The following is a 15,406-nucleotide window of genomic DNA, read 5'->3' as shown; positions in this document are numbered from 1 at the left end:
AAACTAGCCAAAGCTTCTAATTATGAGAGTTATAGTTTTCTTTTTTAATATTTTTCTCAAATGATTAATTAGAAACTTATTTATTCATATAAATAACAACCTTACCATTTTCTGATTTCTCATTTCTCTGTACCTTCTGTTTTCCGCATTAATAGTTAATCTTAAACTCTTAACCATGGAAGCACATATTAAAGAAAGTAATAAAAATAAAAGAGACAAAACTTGCTCATTCCTATTAGTATTATGTATCTTTTTCTACTTCCTAAGTCTCACTGATGAGACTTTCTTTGCATGTAAAATTTAAAATTTCATATGACACACTACACTTTGTTTTGCTGCCACAATTTCAACCAGTTACTATATTCATAGCTTGAATAATTGAATCTATGCAATAACATAGCCAAATGCTGATCAAGCCAAAACATTCACAATCTCAGTGCTTGAAAGTAACCAAGATTTCTCAGCTTTGCTATCACTTCACCAAAAGCCATAGCCCGTATACATCCAAAAAATTCAGTGTTTCTTCGAACTTTTTCGCAACCACGCAGTTGGAGGTAGTACTCAAGCAGGCCTCAGTACAGCCAGAGCTAGCAACGCCACTGCTCGATGATTGTAGTCCTAACTTCCCTGCATGCTTGCTTATGTTGATGATTGTATCCCTTAGCTTGCTTACTGCCCAAGAAAGCCAAACTAGCCCGAATCTAAATCCAGTATTTAAGAGCTTAGATGTGCAAAAGGGAACTCTCCCACATGCGAGTTTACAGACGACAGAAAGCATGACAGCAAGGTCAGTACCAACAATGCCAACAAAAAATTGTGTCAGAAGGTGTGGAAGCTCAGGCAGGATTTCTTTAGCAAGAGAATCGCTGTTTTCCGGTGCTGTCTGTTTTCAACCATCAAGGATAGAAGACTCTCACACAGTCACACGCCTGTAAGTAGTTCTTCATGTAGAGATCCCTCTCGGTCGCAACTTTCGTGTTCTTTTTCTTCATTCGCTTGGCTTTAACTCTCTCAGGACTGTAAATCAAGAGAAAAGCATTAACTGAATACATTTCGTTACCAAGATATTACATTAGCCATTACATAAGAAAGATTATACAATTTTTTTTGTTCTTTTTTGGTTTGGTAACACAAGTGAAAGCTACACACAATAAGTGGTTCATCTTTAAACAGCAAAGCAAAAAAAAACACATTTTAAATGCAATGAAAGATGGAAAAAATTAATTTTTTCAGAGTAACATTGAGCAAAAACCAGGAGAAGGGTTCAACTATCAAAGAAATCATGTTTTGAATACCTTCTTAAAGGAACAGTTATTGTAGAATGAATCTCCATTGTGGAGGAATGACTTCTGGTTTCTGCTTCAAACATGTTCATGATCAACCTGTTCATAGAGAAATCTCAGTAAAGTCTGTTCTTTGATACGAACTGAAAAATCTACTCAAAAGAAGGTTCATTAAATAATGATTAGTAGTGTGTTACAAACACAGTTGACATATTCAAGTGCAACTACAAAATAGTATGCTTTTAGTAACATAAATGTTCCTTTTTTTTTTCTAGAAACAATCAGAATTTCAAGCATGCGGTTGAAGCTAAATCAACAAAATTATATCTACTGAAGTGTGGAAAAAGAATAGACTGTTTCTCTCCCTTATATGAGATTTGTGATAAATATTACTCAGCAACTAGAGAAAGAAAATCTTTCATCTCAATTGCGGAACCCAAAAATGTAACTTGACCATCTGGATGAACTTGAATCTTTGAACTTAGAGCAGGGTCTTGAAAAATATCTAGCAAAGGCTTCAGGGTATAGCCAATTTGATAGCTAAGAGTTGTAAACAGTTGTTGACACTCATCAATGTCAAAGCTAAAAATAATTGTGTTTGGGAATGTTGCTGCAACAAAAGATGAACGAAATTAAGCAAAATAGATTTCATCAGAATAATTTACATTTATCTCAGCATCAAATGCAGTCAAAAGAAATTTATCAGCTAATGAAATCTAAAGAAGACAAACATAGTAAAGAAGCTTTTGTAACCGGGTAAACACTAATAGTGAAACATCATGGTCATGCCTTCTTAATGCCGGTGCCTTAACCCACAGGTCCTTGGAGCTTATACTCTAAGCGAACCTCTGATCACCCTTCTAAGAGTTGAAGTAGGTCATTGGTGCCTTGATCAGCATGTCAAAATAACATAACCTTTATTGTAACTACAATATTTCTTCATAAAAAGTTAATGATAACATTGTTCAACCTAAAATGAACTACAATCCTACATCCACATACCAAAATACATAAGAGAAAAATTTACTATAATCAACTAAGAATAAGAGGATATTACAAGAATTTGAACTCAATTGGGGAAACTAGCCAAAGCTTCCACATTTGCCATGAGACAACTAGAAAGAAAATAGAAGAATACATAACTCATGTACCTCACAAATATTCTAAGTTCTAATAGTACACGGTAGCGATCCGCGAAACTATATAACACTTCAATGAGCAGCATGCACACCTAGGGAATCAACAAGCATAGGCCTTTGAGCTGTGAAGTTAACATTGGCAAACTAGTTCAAATTTAACCATTCATTTTGTGATTTTCTTGATTTCTCACCAAGAATAGGACTAAGACAAAGATATTGATATCTAACGATCTCTGGTTTCCATGCAACAGAGGGCAAAAGTTGTTGAGAACCCTGTCATAAAAAAGAATTCAAGAACAAACAAACAAATTATGTTAATCAACTGTAAAACTATGCATGTATTGATGCTCAAATTTATCAGTCATACAATTGTAACAAAAAAGTTACCAAAACAAAGTCACATAACATAGCGTAGCCAATTTTGTCTTCTAATTGAGCTACTTTATTATGCTTTGAGTTAAGCCAACTTACAATCCAATTTGCATTTGGAGAAAACCAATTCATTACTGCTAGCATACTTGAAATTTTAAACAAAATATAAATATTATACATCAAAACCTAAATATTATTACACAGTAAAAAAAATCTAAAAACTTTGCAATGACTTTTGATACTATAGAAAAAGGTGTTAGTTACCTTGAAAATGTTGCTGAACATGGCAAGTTCTTGCTGTAAGACAAGCCCTGCTGAAGAGCAACCAAAAGAAACCATCAAACCCAGCTTCTGAACTATGTTCTGTGTTTTTTATGAGAGAATTAAGGCTTCTTTTAAATGTTTTCCTTAAAATAACAAAAATTCTCCTGCTTATGTCACTCTGTGACATCCCCATCAATTTATCCCTTCCCTACACCTCAGAATCAAAAGGATTTTTTTACAAGCTGAACTTTTGGGGTGGCACTGAAAAAGTTTAAGTAGGAATATAAATAAATGAAAATAATTAATTTTCTTCTTTAAAAAAAAAGAAGAAATAAGTAAATGAATAAAGGTTTTTTTGTGAGCCACTGAGCCATGATCGTCTAAATAAATAAATGAATAGAGGTTGAAAACTAAGAACGGTTTTTTATTTTTTGCAGTGGCTTAAAGGATTATGAGATGGAAATTAATATCAAACATGTTTCTGCTAATCAGTCTAGCCTTTGATCGTAGCTAGTTTCTGCTTTTTCTTTTTGGACCTGACAATAAAAGTTTTATTCTTCAGATATGCTTCCGAAAATTAGTAGGAGTTTTGCACTATATTTATGCAAGTTGTCTAATTACATTTATTTTTGTTGTTTTGAATTACATGATATGAGTACCTAATATTTAAATTGTTGTGCATGTAGAGATTGGTTTCTTAAAATAAATTGCTTATAAATATAATCATACTTGATAATTGAAGTTTTGTGTTATTTTTCAAATTATCAATGACATCATTTCGATTTATTGTTTTCTTGTGTTGCTATGCACTAGAGTGATTGTCACTGAAACCGGAGAAAAGAAAGTACTGATCAGGTTAATGATCTCTGTTTCTACCATTATAATACTGGCTACTAAATTGGATAGCTTAATACTCTGCATATCTATCATCATCAGAAGAAAAAACAAGGGTATTGTTCACTATGTATGGTATACTTTTTAGTTTTCTTTCTCTAAATCTAATAAAATATGGATTTGCAAATTGATGAAACAGCTTAACTTAGATACAAAAATATTATTTGTGTCCATCTTAATCCCGTATCTTGTATTCTTAATGTAAAAGAAATTATAAATACTATTAATAACATCACATTCAGACCCAAATTGAATAATTGTGAGAATTGAATTACAAAGGAATTCTTTCAATGTGAAGTTTCTAAAACCACAAAATACAGTTAGAAGTAACATATCTTCTTAATTCTTAAACCATAAATACATCCAAGGAAAACCTAAACAAAACATCAATAAAAGAAGTATGTTAAAATGGAAATAACTCTAGAAGAGCTTTGGCCTCTTTGACTCAGAAGAAAGAGGATCCTTTGACTCCATCCCAGGAAATTCCTTAATTTCATCTATAAATGGGTACAAGTCATCCCTTCTTAAAAGAGCTCTCAAATAATCTACCATGGAATAGACATGTCTACTCTTTACATTAACAGTTATAAAATTTTTATTCTTTTGAGGAGCAGAACTGTTAATGTAATCCATATCAATAGCATCCTCCATGAAAGATAATTGAAATACAGATACATAAATCAATGGACATTTAGATTTATGATGCTCATCTACAAAGCCAATTAACATGGCACAAACCAAGTTGTTACGAAGGTAGACCAGAGCCGGACATACAGCAGAAAATGCAGGTTGGATGCCCTCAAAACAACCCTCGATTGGCTGAACAAATCGAACACCTCTTTCGTTCACAAGCAGGGCATGTAAGGTTGCTTTATACCCATTTTGGTGAATGGGAAAATGGGTATAAAACAACTTTACATGCCTTGCTTGTGAACGAAAGAGGTGTTCAATTTGCTTAGCCAATCGTGGGTTGTTTTGAGGGAATCCAACCTGTATTTTATGCTGCATGTCCGACTCTCGTCTACCTTGGTAACAACATAGTTTGTGCCATGTTAATTGGCTTTCTAGATGAGCATCATAAAGGTAGATATCCATTAATTTGTGTATCTGTATTTCATTTATCTATCATGGAGAATGCTATTTATATGGATTACATTAACAGTTCTGCTCCTCAAAAGGTTCAAAATTTCTTAACTTTTAATGTAAAGAGTAGACATGTCTATTCCATGTTAGATTATTTCAGAGCTCTTTTAAGAAGGGATGACTTGTACCCATTTATAGATGAAATTAAGGAATTTCCTGGGATGGAATCAAAGGATCCTCTTTCTCCCGAGTCAAAGAGGCCAAAGCTCTTCTAGAGTTATTTCCATTTTAACATACTTCTTTTATTGATGTTTTGTTTAGGTTTTTCTTAGATGTATTTATGGTTTAAGAATTAAGAAAACATGTTACTTCTAACTGTATTTTGTGGTTTTAGAAACTTCACATTGAAAGAATTGGGTTGAATTTTTGAAAGAATTCCTTTGTAATTCAATTTTCACAATTATTCAATTTGGGTTGAATGTAATGTTATTAATAGTATTTATAATTTTTTTTACATTAAGAATACAAGATGCGGGATTATGGATACAAATAATATTTTTGTATCTAAGTTAAGCTGTTTCATCAATTGGCAAATCCATATTTTATTAGATTAAGAGAAAGAAAACTAAAAAGTATACCATACATGTGAATAGTGAACAAAACCCTTGTTTTCTCTTCTGATGATGATAGATATGCAGAGTATTAAGCTATCCAATTTAGTGGCCAGTATTATAACGGTAGAAACAGAGATTGTGCTATCTTTTCTCAGGTTTCAGTGACAATCTCTCTACTGCATAGCAACACAAGAAAACAATATATCGAAACGACGTCATTGATAATTTGATAAATAACACAAAACTTCATTTAGCAAGTATTACTATATTTATAAGCAATTTATTTTATGAAACCAATCTCTACATGCACAAAAATTTGAATATCAGGTACTCATATCACGCAATTCAAAACAATAAAAATAAATGGAATTACACAACTTTCATAAATATAGTGCAAAACTTCTACTAATTTTCGGAAGCATATCTACATAAGAAGAATAAAACTTTTATTGTCAGGGGGTCCAAAAAGAAAAAGCAGAAACTAGCTACGATAAGGCTAGACTGATTAGCAGAAACATGTTTGAAATTAATTTTCATCTCATAATCCTTTATGCTACTACAAAAAGTTAAAAACCGTTCCTAGTTTTCAACCTCTATTCATTTATTTATTTAGATGATTACCGCTCAGATCAGTGGCTCACATAAAAACCTTTATTCATTTATTTATTTATTCTCTTTTTTTAAAAAAGAAAATCAATTATTTTCATTTATTTATATTCCTACTTAAACTTTTTCAGTGTCACCCAAAAGTACAGCTGTAAAAAAATCCTTTTGATTCTGAGGTACAGGAAAGGGATAAATTGATGGGGTTGTCACAAAGTCACACAAGCAGGAAAATTTTTGTTATTTTAAGGAAAACATTAAAAAGAAACCTTAATTCTCTCATAAAAAACACAAAAAATAATTCAGAAACTATGTTTGATGGCTTCTTTTGGTTGCTCTTTAGCAGGGCTTGGTTTACCGCAAGAACTTGCCATGTTAAGCAACATTTTCAAGGTAACTAACACCTTTTTTTAAAGTATCAAAAGTTATTACAAAGTTTTAAAATTTTTTTTACTGTATAATAATATTGGGGTTTTGAAGTATAATATTTATATTTTGTTTAAAATTTTAAGTATGCTAGCAATAATGAATTGATTTCCTCCAAATGCAAATTAAATTGTAAGTTGACTTAACCCAAAGCATAATAGAGTAGCTCAATTAGAAGACAAAATTGGCTATGCTATGTTTTGTGACTTTGTTTTAGTAACTTTTTTGTTACAGTTGTATAACTGATAAATTTAAACATCAATACATGCATAATTTTAAATATGATTAACATAATTTGTATGGTTGCTTGAATTTTAAAATCCGATGACAACCTATATGAATTATATCATAATTGAGTTCTTATTATTATAAATTTATAAATAAGGCCATAATATAAATCAATCCGTTTGTCTATTACGATTTCTGTCTCTATAACTTGATTTAATGACTCCTAACAAATATTACCAGAATAAAAGCTAAATTATATTAGTTATTATTAAAATGACACTCTCCTCCCCTCTATTTGTAAAATATATATTCTCCTTTATTATAATTTTTAAAACATCTCTTTAATTAAATTTTTCGTGTTAACTTTATCTATTTTTCAAAAAAAAAATTATTTTGTAAAAAAAAACACCTTAACAAGAATTTAATTTTTTTCATTAAATTTTTCTTATTATATTTTTACCAAAATATTTTTAAAAAATTTAATAATTAAATTATTTTTTTTAAGATATTCTTCAATAATTTTTTAATTATTAAATTGTGATTTTGTTAAAATTTCGTTAATAATTATCTTTATATTTTACTATTAAATTTTTTATATCAATATCTTACTTTAACATTAAATAAAAAAATAACAATTAATATATATTATTTTTTCTTGAAAAATGGTTAAAATTAACATTAGTTAACACATTTTTAAAAGAATTAAAGTAGAGGTTTTTTAAAAATTATAAGGAAAGAGAATGTATATTTTACAAATAGAGAAGAGAAGAGTATCATTTTAATAGGAGAGAAAAGTGAATTTTCTTATTATTTTCAAAAAGTATGTTAAAATAATAATTCATTATTATCTTATAATTATATAATTATTACACTAATAAAAATTGAAAAGATGAATCTAATATGGAAAATGTGATAGACAAACGAATATAAACAAAATGGAGTTTACTTACAGATATTGAAAATCAAATTGATGGAATACTTGCTCAATTATATTCTCAATTATGTTCAGATTTTTTGGATGTGATGTACATGGTGTTATATAAATATTAAGTTTATATTGTGAAGAAGTAAATATTTATAACGAGTTTAAGTTCCTTTTATTATTGTTAGATATTATATTAATTAATTACTTTATTTATTTATTTTAGACAATCAAGATAAATTTAAGAAACATCACAAATAATTCGAATTTTAAAATTAACTTTTATTTATTTTTTATTGAATATGGCTATTAAAAGTGTGAGTCACTTAAAGTTGACGTATGATAATTCTTATTAGTTTTTATAATTTTATTATTTAGTTATAATTAAACTCCACATTTTACTATATTTTTCTTTTTGTTGGGATATAATTTTTTGCTAATTTTTTTTAATTATTGGAGTAATACTAATACATTTATTGATTTGTTTTGTGGTTATAATTTTAAGAATTGTATTCACATGCTGTGATATCTTGCGGATTTACATGGATTAGTAATCATTAACCCCTTTATATTATTGGAAAGTTTTCAAATGATCCAGTCACCTTTACTGGAACTCTGAAGTGCCATGGTGCAGTGCCGTTAAGATATATAGTTAAAAATGTAGAGGGTGTAGATTTATTGGAATTATTTTGTGGTAGAAACACAGAAGAACGGTGTAAGGTCTTCCCTAAACCTGTTCACACGGTGAACTGAAAAGTAACAGAGTATATTACATGGTGGGCAGTTGAATGCATTTTTTTGTCTTTTTGTGAAGCCATTGTTTGGAACCAAGCCGCGGGAGTGTTATGGGAGCCGATGCAAAGATTGGGTCAATGAGTAACACTGTATAACAGCAAGAATGTGAGATAGACCATTAAATGTATGTGGCAACAATAATATAATGTGACTATTTTAACAAATAAAATTTATATTCCAGCCAAAAAACAAATAAAAGTTATATTAGCATATTTTTTTATTACAACAAATAAAATATAAAATAAATAAATTTTATATTAATTCGCGATATATGATATATTATTTCATATAATTATTAAAAATATGTTAAATAACTATATTTGTTAAAAATATTATTAAAATAGATTTTTATTTAAAATATTACATGTATAATTATATACAGAAATTGATCCTTTTTATGAAAAAAAAAACAGTAAAACTTTTTAGTTGTTTCATTTATACCTAAGATTAGTAATAGAAATAAAAAATAAATAATATTATTATTTTTTAAAAATTTTTAAATATCTAAAAAATTAGGTACGTCAAAATTATATGTATCTAACGGTATATACATATATATCTCATAATGAATTTATGATTATGTTATTTTTTATTTGTTTATAAGAGCAGGTAAAAAAAAAATTGAATTTGACTTCATCAAGATGATGAATACGAATTATTTTTAATATATATAAATAAAATAATTATTTTTTACTATTATTTTATATGTTACTTATTTATTTATATTTTAATATATTTTATTATTAAGAACTTGAATAATTTAAAAAAATATATATTTATATTTATTAAAATTCAATGATTTATAAAATGTGCTATCTTTAATGTGCACAAGTTATTTTAGCTCATTTAGACACTCGTTGCTTGTAATTTATCTTAATCGAATCAATTGATTATTAACTTAATTTTTTTAAGTATTTGAATTTGGTAGAAATTATACACTCTAAGTTTAACTTATTCAAAAGAATTGTTCATAAGATTAAACGCTAAACTAAGATGAATCGAATTTGAAAACCTTTGTTTACGTCAACAAAGACTTGCAAAAACATATCTGCCATAGGAAGTTAATATGTTTCTTGTTGCTCATAAGTGAGTATTTAAGTCGAAATAAATGTAGTGTTAATTGCATAATATTATTGTGAAATTCAATTTATTTGAATTTGTAAAAGTTTATAATTTGATCAGAAACAATATTATGATAGTTCTTGTTCATACCCTAACCCAAAACATAAGTCAAATCCAATAAAGTTAAAAGAGCCAATCAAAAAGAGTGGCCTTATCCACTTATCCGACCTTTTCTAAAAGGTCGGAATAGACTAAAGCAGGCAGCTCATACTTATCTAAGTGAGTAACTGCCTTCGTAAATCTCTCCCCCCCTCCCCCCACTTCTAGAGGGGAGACCTCAACAATCCCTAGAAAAAAGGGACGTTTATCCACTAATAGTGGATCCACTTCAACGGTGGTTATTGACACATCACTTATAAATACATTGACATCCCTCAGGTATCTCTAAGTTCCAATACTCTAAAAACATGTTTACCTCATTGCTAACTTAGGCATCGGAGTGTCTTTGCAGGTACCACCTCCATTCTTTCACATACATAACTCGGACGGAGGCTCCCAGACGTAAAACAAGTCAGAGGCCACCATCCTTTAGCGCTTGGGCCTTACAAACAAGCCCAACCACCATCCAGCTCCAGGTAAGCCCCAGAACATTTCTCCCTCTAATGATGAACATACAGATTTTTATATATTCTTAATTCAAAAATGTTATTTATACATTTACATGAGCTATTATGTATTTTTTATATTTTTATACATATAAAGATCGAATACAAATCAACCTCTCTTATTTGAATTTGAATCCTCTAAATTTTGAATTTTACTTTAGAGAATAAAATATGATCTATCACCATTTATTTCATAGGTGGGACCAAGAAAAAACATAAGAGGAAAAACATTCAATAATAAAAGATCTCACTTTATTTTAGAGAATCCAAATTCTTCTTATTCGATCTCTCTCTTCATCGAACACCAGTGGCGGAACCGAGGAGCCCAGCGTGGACCATGGTCTCCTTTCCAAAAAAAAAACTTTTAATTACATATGTGTGTTAAATTATTAATTATTTGCTTCTAAATTTTTTTAATTTATTAAACAGTTTTAGTACAAATGTATATTGTAATTTTATTAATTATACTAATTTTTTAATGAGTGATTGAATAATTATTATATAAAAGATAGAGTAAAGTATTGGTTTTTTTCTCAACGTTTTGGGTAAATTCTAAAGTTATCCCTAACGTTTCAATTGTGTCCTATTTAAGTCCTTAACGTTTTAAAATTGACTCAATATTGTTCTGCCGTTAGGGATCCGTTAACAGAATTAACGGCGGGACAAAATTGAGACGATTTTGAAACATTAGGGACTTAAATAGGACGAAAATGTTGGGGACAAAAACGATACATAAAAATAAATTTTAGTTTTATCTTTCAATAATATCAATTTTTTACTATACATAGTATTCAATTATTTTTTAATCACATCTAAATAAATTACACTTAATCATATTACTTTCATTCTAAATAAATTTAATTTTTTTTTATAATTTTACATTTAAAGTTATAAGTTAATATAAAAATATAAAAAAATTTATTTGGAATGAAAGTAGTGTGATTAAGTGTAATTACTTAGATGTGATTAAAAAATAATTAAATATTATATATAGTAAAAATTGAAATTATTAAAAGATAAAATTAAAATTTATTTCTATCTATCGTTTTTGTTCCCAACATTTTCGTTCTATTTAAGTATCTAACGTATCAAAAGCGTCTCAATTTGTCCCGCCGTCAATTCCGTTAACGGATCTCTAACGGCAGGATAACATTAAGCCAATTTTGAAACGTTAGGGACTTAAATACGATGATTGAAAACAACTTTAGGACTTACCCTAAACGTTGGAAACAAAAACAATACTTTACTCTAAAATATATTATTTTATTTTTGTCAATTTTTAAAATAAGATTAAGTACTCTTCTTTGTTTTATGTATGCAAAAAATATTTTAATTAAAATTGGACAAAAAAATATATTTCATTAAAAGTTATCGAAAATATAATTTATTTTATATTTTTAATGTGTTAAATACATAAAAAATTTAATATTTTTATTATTATACGAATATAAAGTGCTCTTAGAATAAGTTTATTATAATAAAAAATTAAAACTAAAAATATTGTAGATTTAATATTAATTATAAGTAGTACTAAAATTTTAACTTTTTGTCATTTATTGCACCCTGGCTCTATGAAGGCGCAGTCCAGCTTCGATCCTCCCCACCTTAGTTATCTATCCAAGTGGCTACTATTTTTGAGTATTTTCATCCACCGTTTCAAGGGTTCCTTTGTAATTCTCATGCTTGCTATAAGACAAATTATAAACTTGCTACTTAGCCGTACATGGATCATCAGAGATCCAGAAAAGTGGACTGGATCATTGGAAAAGTTTCCTATATTATTAATGTTACTGTCATTGCTGATTTCATAATGCAAAAGAATGTTCATTTATGCCTGATTCTATATGCTATGTTGGGACTTGGGCGTGTTCAGGTTTTCGCATGTGTTGGGCTCACCAAAACAAAAAATCGGTCAGATATAAATATATAATTATTATAGATCAGGTCCAAGAAACAAAAAAAATATTATATATAATGTTGACAAGAATGAAAATTTTAATGCAGAGTGTATTACTCTATTATAATAGTGCATGATATTTAGTCACCAAAAAAAAATAGTGCATGATATTTAGGATGTTGTTAGCATTAATATTAAATAACATTATGTCTATTATATACAGGTCTATTATAGTTTGTTAATTAGATGATCTTATTCTGTTTATTAAGTAAATCAGTTATAGTTCTGTTATAAGAATTTTTTTATGTTTGATTGTGATTAATTATGTTCTTTCCACGTTCTTTTGACATCTTGATTTTCAATTGACAAGCCCAAAATCCATTCATCAATGCTTTAAATCAACTTCCACAAAAAAATGACACAATAAGTAAACTTTGAAGTGTAAAAATCTCTTTCTTTTCTTTTTCTTTATCAATTTTCAAACCCCACCAAACACTAAGCCTATAAGCAAAAGCAGTGGAAGAAGAAAAAACTGCTTACCAAGTAGACTCAAAAAACTGGTTGAATATTGGCTGCACATATCTCATGTCCACCACCAAATATCTGCATCACTTGGATACCTGAGAAAGAGACCAGAAAATGACATCAAAGTCCTTGCCATAACCGTATAGACACACAAAGTCTTCCCTAATGTACCAGAAAATTACAATAGAAAATTTTAATCCACAATATTAATTGGTATTAGTACACTTAATCAGCAAATGGGAGCTACAAGAAAAAATTGCAATTACTTCACCAAAATAACATTTTAAAATGAAGTCTACCTCCCAAAAGTTCAGATATTCAAACCTTCAAAAGTTTTGTTTTTTTTTTAGGGAAAAGAAAAAGAGAAAGGGAAAAAAGGCATATAGTAGTGAGGTTATTTACCTGCAGAACAACAATGGTCAATGATAATGCAACGGGAAATTTGTGAACGTCTTTTGTGAATTGGGGACATACAGAGAGACACCATTCATCCATACAGAAGAAAAGAGAAAAGAGATGGTGTGAAGAAGAAAAAGAAAGTAAAGGAGGTGTGATGGTTTGAGTGATAATTGAAAACAGAACAAACTCATCAATGAAGAAGAAGAAGAGAGCAAATGGAGTTTGTTGGTGAGATTTGAGATTTTAAAGGGAATTGATTGATATAAGGATAGATGAATTTATTGATACAAAGATATAGAATTTAAAATAATATTTTTAAAATAAGTAATAATGTTATGTCAGGTTGGTGATTATTACTCTGTTTAAGTTTTTTTGTGTAAATAAAAGAATCTTGACAGCTTGCATATAACTTATGTGACAATGTGAATCCGAAAACCAAGGATTTAAAACATCACACGGACATGGACTTGTTTCATTCATAGGGGTTGAATAAGGGTGATTTAAGGTGAGTTTTAGCCCGGGCCTCGATCAATGAAGGGAAGCATTAGCCTCGTCCTTTTGGGCTTGTTGTCACGTGGAGATAGTAAAGCATGGCTCGCTTTAATCACCCCTGTAAAATAACTAAAAAATTAAATCATAACTTGTGAAAAACACATTACAGCTAAAGATTATATAATGAAGGTGAAAAATGACCACAATTATACCCTGCACTCAAAGAAAGATACAAAATCTTATTCTCATAGGATAAACCATAAGATTTTCATTGCTAAACTAACTATTATAAACACTAATAAGATCTAATAACTCCTTAATGTATAAAGTACCAAATCATCCATTAATTATGTTTATATATTGATCTAAAAATAAACTATTTGATTATATCTTAAATTTATTTTCGTTCATTTATATACCAAATACAATAAATAAATACTAAGTATAAATGATTTTTGCAACGGAAAATTTGATTTGTAGTGAACTAAAAAAAATCACAACACCAAAAAGAAATATACAGAACATTTGTTGGATAAACTTGATTTTATCTATCCCAAAGAGAGACAAACTTTCTTCAGCAGAAAAAGAACCATTTTTGGTTTCAAGTTGTACATCAACAGTAACAAATTGAATCTAGGTAAAAATATACTATTTTTAACAAAAAAAAAAAAAAAAGAAGAAATGGTGAGAAAGAAAAAAAAATGTTGCAACCGCATCTTTTGGAACACAGCATAAGATCATTGATAAAAATAGAGTCTTCATAGCTTCTTTCACAAAAACGCCATATTTGGGGCTGCACATGAATCGGATAATATCCGCATATCCGCGGTGATTATCCGCATCCGATCCGAATTTTGCGGATATTATCCGATCCGCATTATGATAGGATCAGATTGCAGATTTAGCAGTGATATTCGCAGATCTGATCCGCAAATCCGCATATCCGTATGTCTCATATAAATAGCATAGTTTAAGAAAGTAAACCCTAATGTAATATGAATTTGAATGTGTTGTTTTATGAATTTTATGATATCTTGTTTTTAATTTTTTATATTGTACGTCAACTTAGAATAATTAAACTTAAATTTTATGTTTTTTTTTTGTTATTCAAGAGATATTGATAATATTTTGGGAGTAAATACGCTTAAACAGATGAAAAATGAATTTTATGGATATTTTTTTTTAAAATAGCCAAATAGAATCTTAAAATAGTTCTTGATATACCCGATATATGATCCGGATCGGATCGGTCATGAAAAAATGCGGATATCGTATCCGATCGGACGAATGCAGTGCGGATTGGATAGAATTTTAGCCTATATCCGATCCGTATGCCGCCCTAGCCATCTTTCTCCCAACATCCTCAACCAACACATAAGAAAAAAAATTTTCTTTGATCTTTAAAAGAAGAACAACAATAACAATATGCACCAACAAATTAAAAAATAAGAATAAGTAAGAGTGAAAAGTGGAAACCTTCAAATGCAACGAGCATGCATTTTGTCAGCAGAAAAATTTCCAGCGAGTGATGCAAAAAGGTCCTAACTACCACGGCGGGATCCTCTTCCAGCCTTTTTAGATCTTAATCTACCACCTCTCTTTGGCTCCGATCCAAGTTCCTGGTGATAAGTTTGTAGCGGTCCATCCCCCGGAAGAAGATGTACAAGGAGAGAGAGAAGAAGAGCAAGGCAAAAAAATTATGTTTTTGAACATAAAGAAGCAAACTCTGAAGCTGCACTCTCT

The 15,406-nt window shown here is 29.3% G+C and overlaps 1 protein-coding gene across 10 annotated transcripts; it reads right to left on the bottom strand.

Moving 5' to 3' along the window:
• Positions 1–201: 201 nt before the first annotated feature.
• Positions 202–15,406, bottom strand: LOC112728442 (uncharacterized). Of its 10 annotated transcripts, XR_011868937.1 has the most exons (6): positions 15,140–15,405; positions 13,175–13,781; positions 12,788–12,867; positions 2,614–2,695; positions 1,296–1,893; positions 202–1,017 (listed from the first exon to the last, which is right to left on the bottom strand). XR_011868937.1 is itself a non-coding variant. In XM_072209837.1 (4 exons), exons 1-3 carry the CDS (start codon positions 3,131–3,133, stop codon positions 1,673–1,675), a joined length of 378 nt encoding a protein of 125 aa, XP_072065938.1. In that variant the 5' UTR covers positions 3,134–3,260; the 3' UTR covers positions 202–1,017; positions 1,296–1,672. The 10 variants fall into 10 exon arrangements, 1 of the variants encoding a protein (XP_072065938.1); XM_072209837.1 differs by lacking the exons at positions 12,788–12,867; positions 13,175–13,781; positions 15,140–15,405 and adding an exon at positions 3,059–3,260; XR_011868940.1 differs by lacking the exons at positions 202–1,017; positions 1,296–1,893; positions 2,614–2,695 and adding an exon at positions 8,478–8,710 and having other exon boundaries at positions 14,888–15,406.

This window comes from Arachis hypogaea, chromosome 12 (assembly GCF_003086295.3).
Source record: "Arachis hypogaea cultivar Tifrunner chromosome 12, arahy.Tifrunner.gnm2.J5K5, whole genome shotgun sequence".
NCBI lineage: Eukaryota > Viridiplantae > Streptophyta > Magnoliopsida > Fabales > Fabaceae > Arachis > Arachis hypogaea.
Note: the sequence above shows the minus strand (reverse complement) of the source record. Positions and strands in the feature narration are given on the sequence as shown.

Coding starts and splice junctions, on each gene's coding strand:
- LOC112728442 (XM_072209837.1), bottom strand. CDS start 3,133: ATGGTTTCTTTTGGTTGCTCTTCAGCAGGGCTTGTCTTACAGCAAGAA. Junction 2,696..3,058: donor TGTTCAGCAACATTTTCAAG/GTAACTAACACC, acceptor TTTTTATGACAG/GGTTCTCAACAACTTTTGCC. Junction 1,894..2,613: donor TTGTCTTAGTCCTATTCTTG/GTGAGAAATCAA, acceptor CTTTTGTTGCAG/CAACATTCCCAAACACAATT.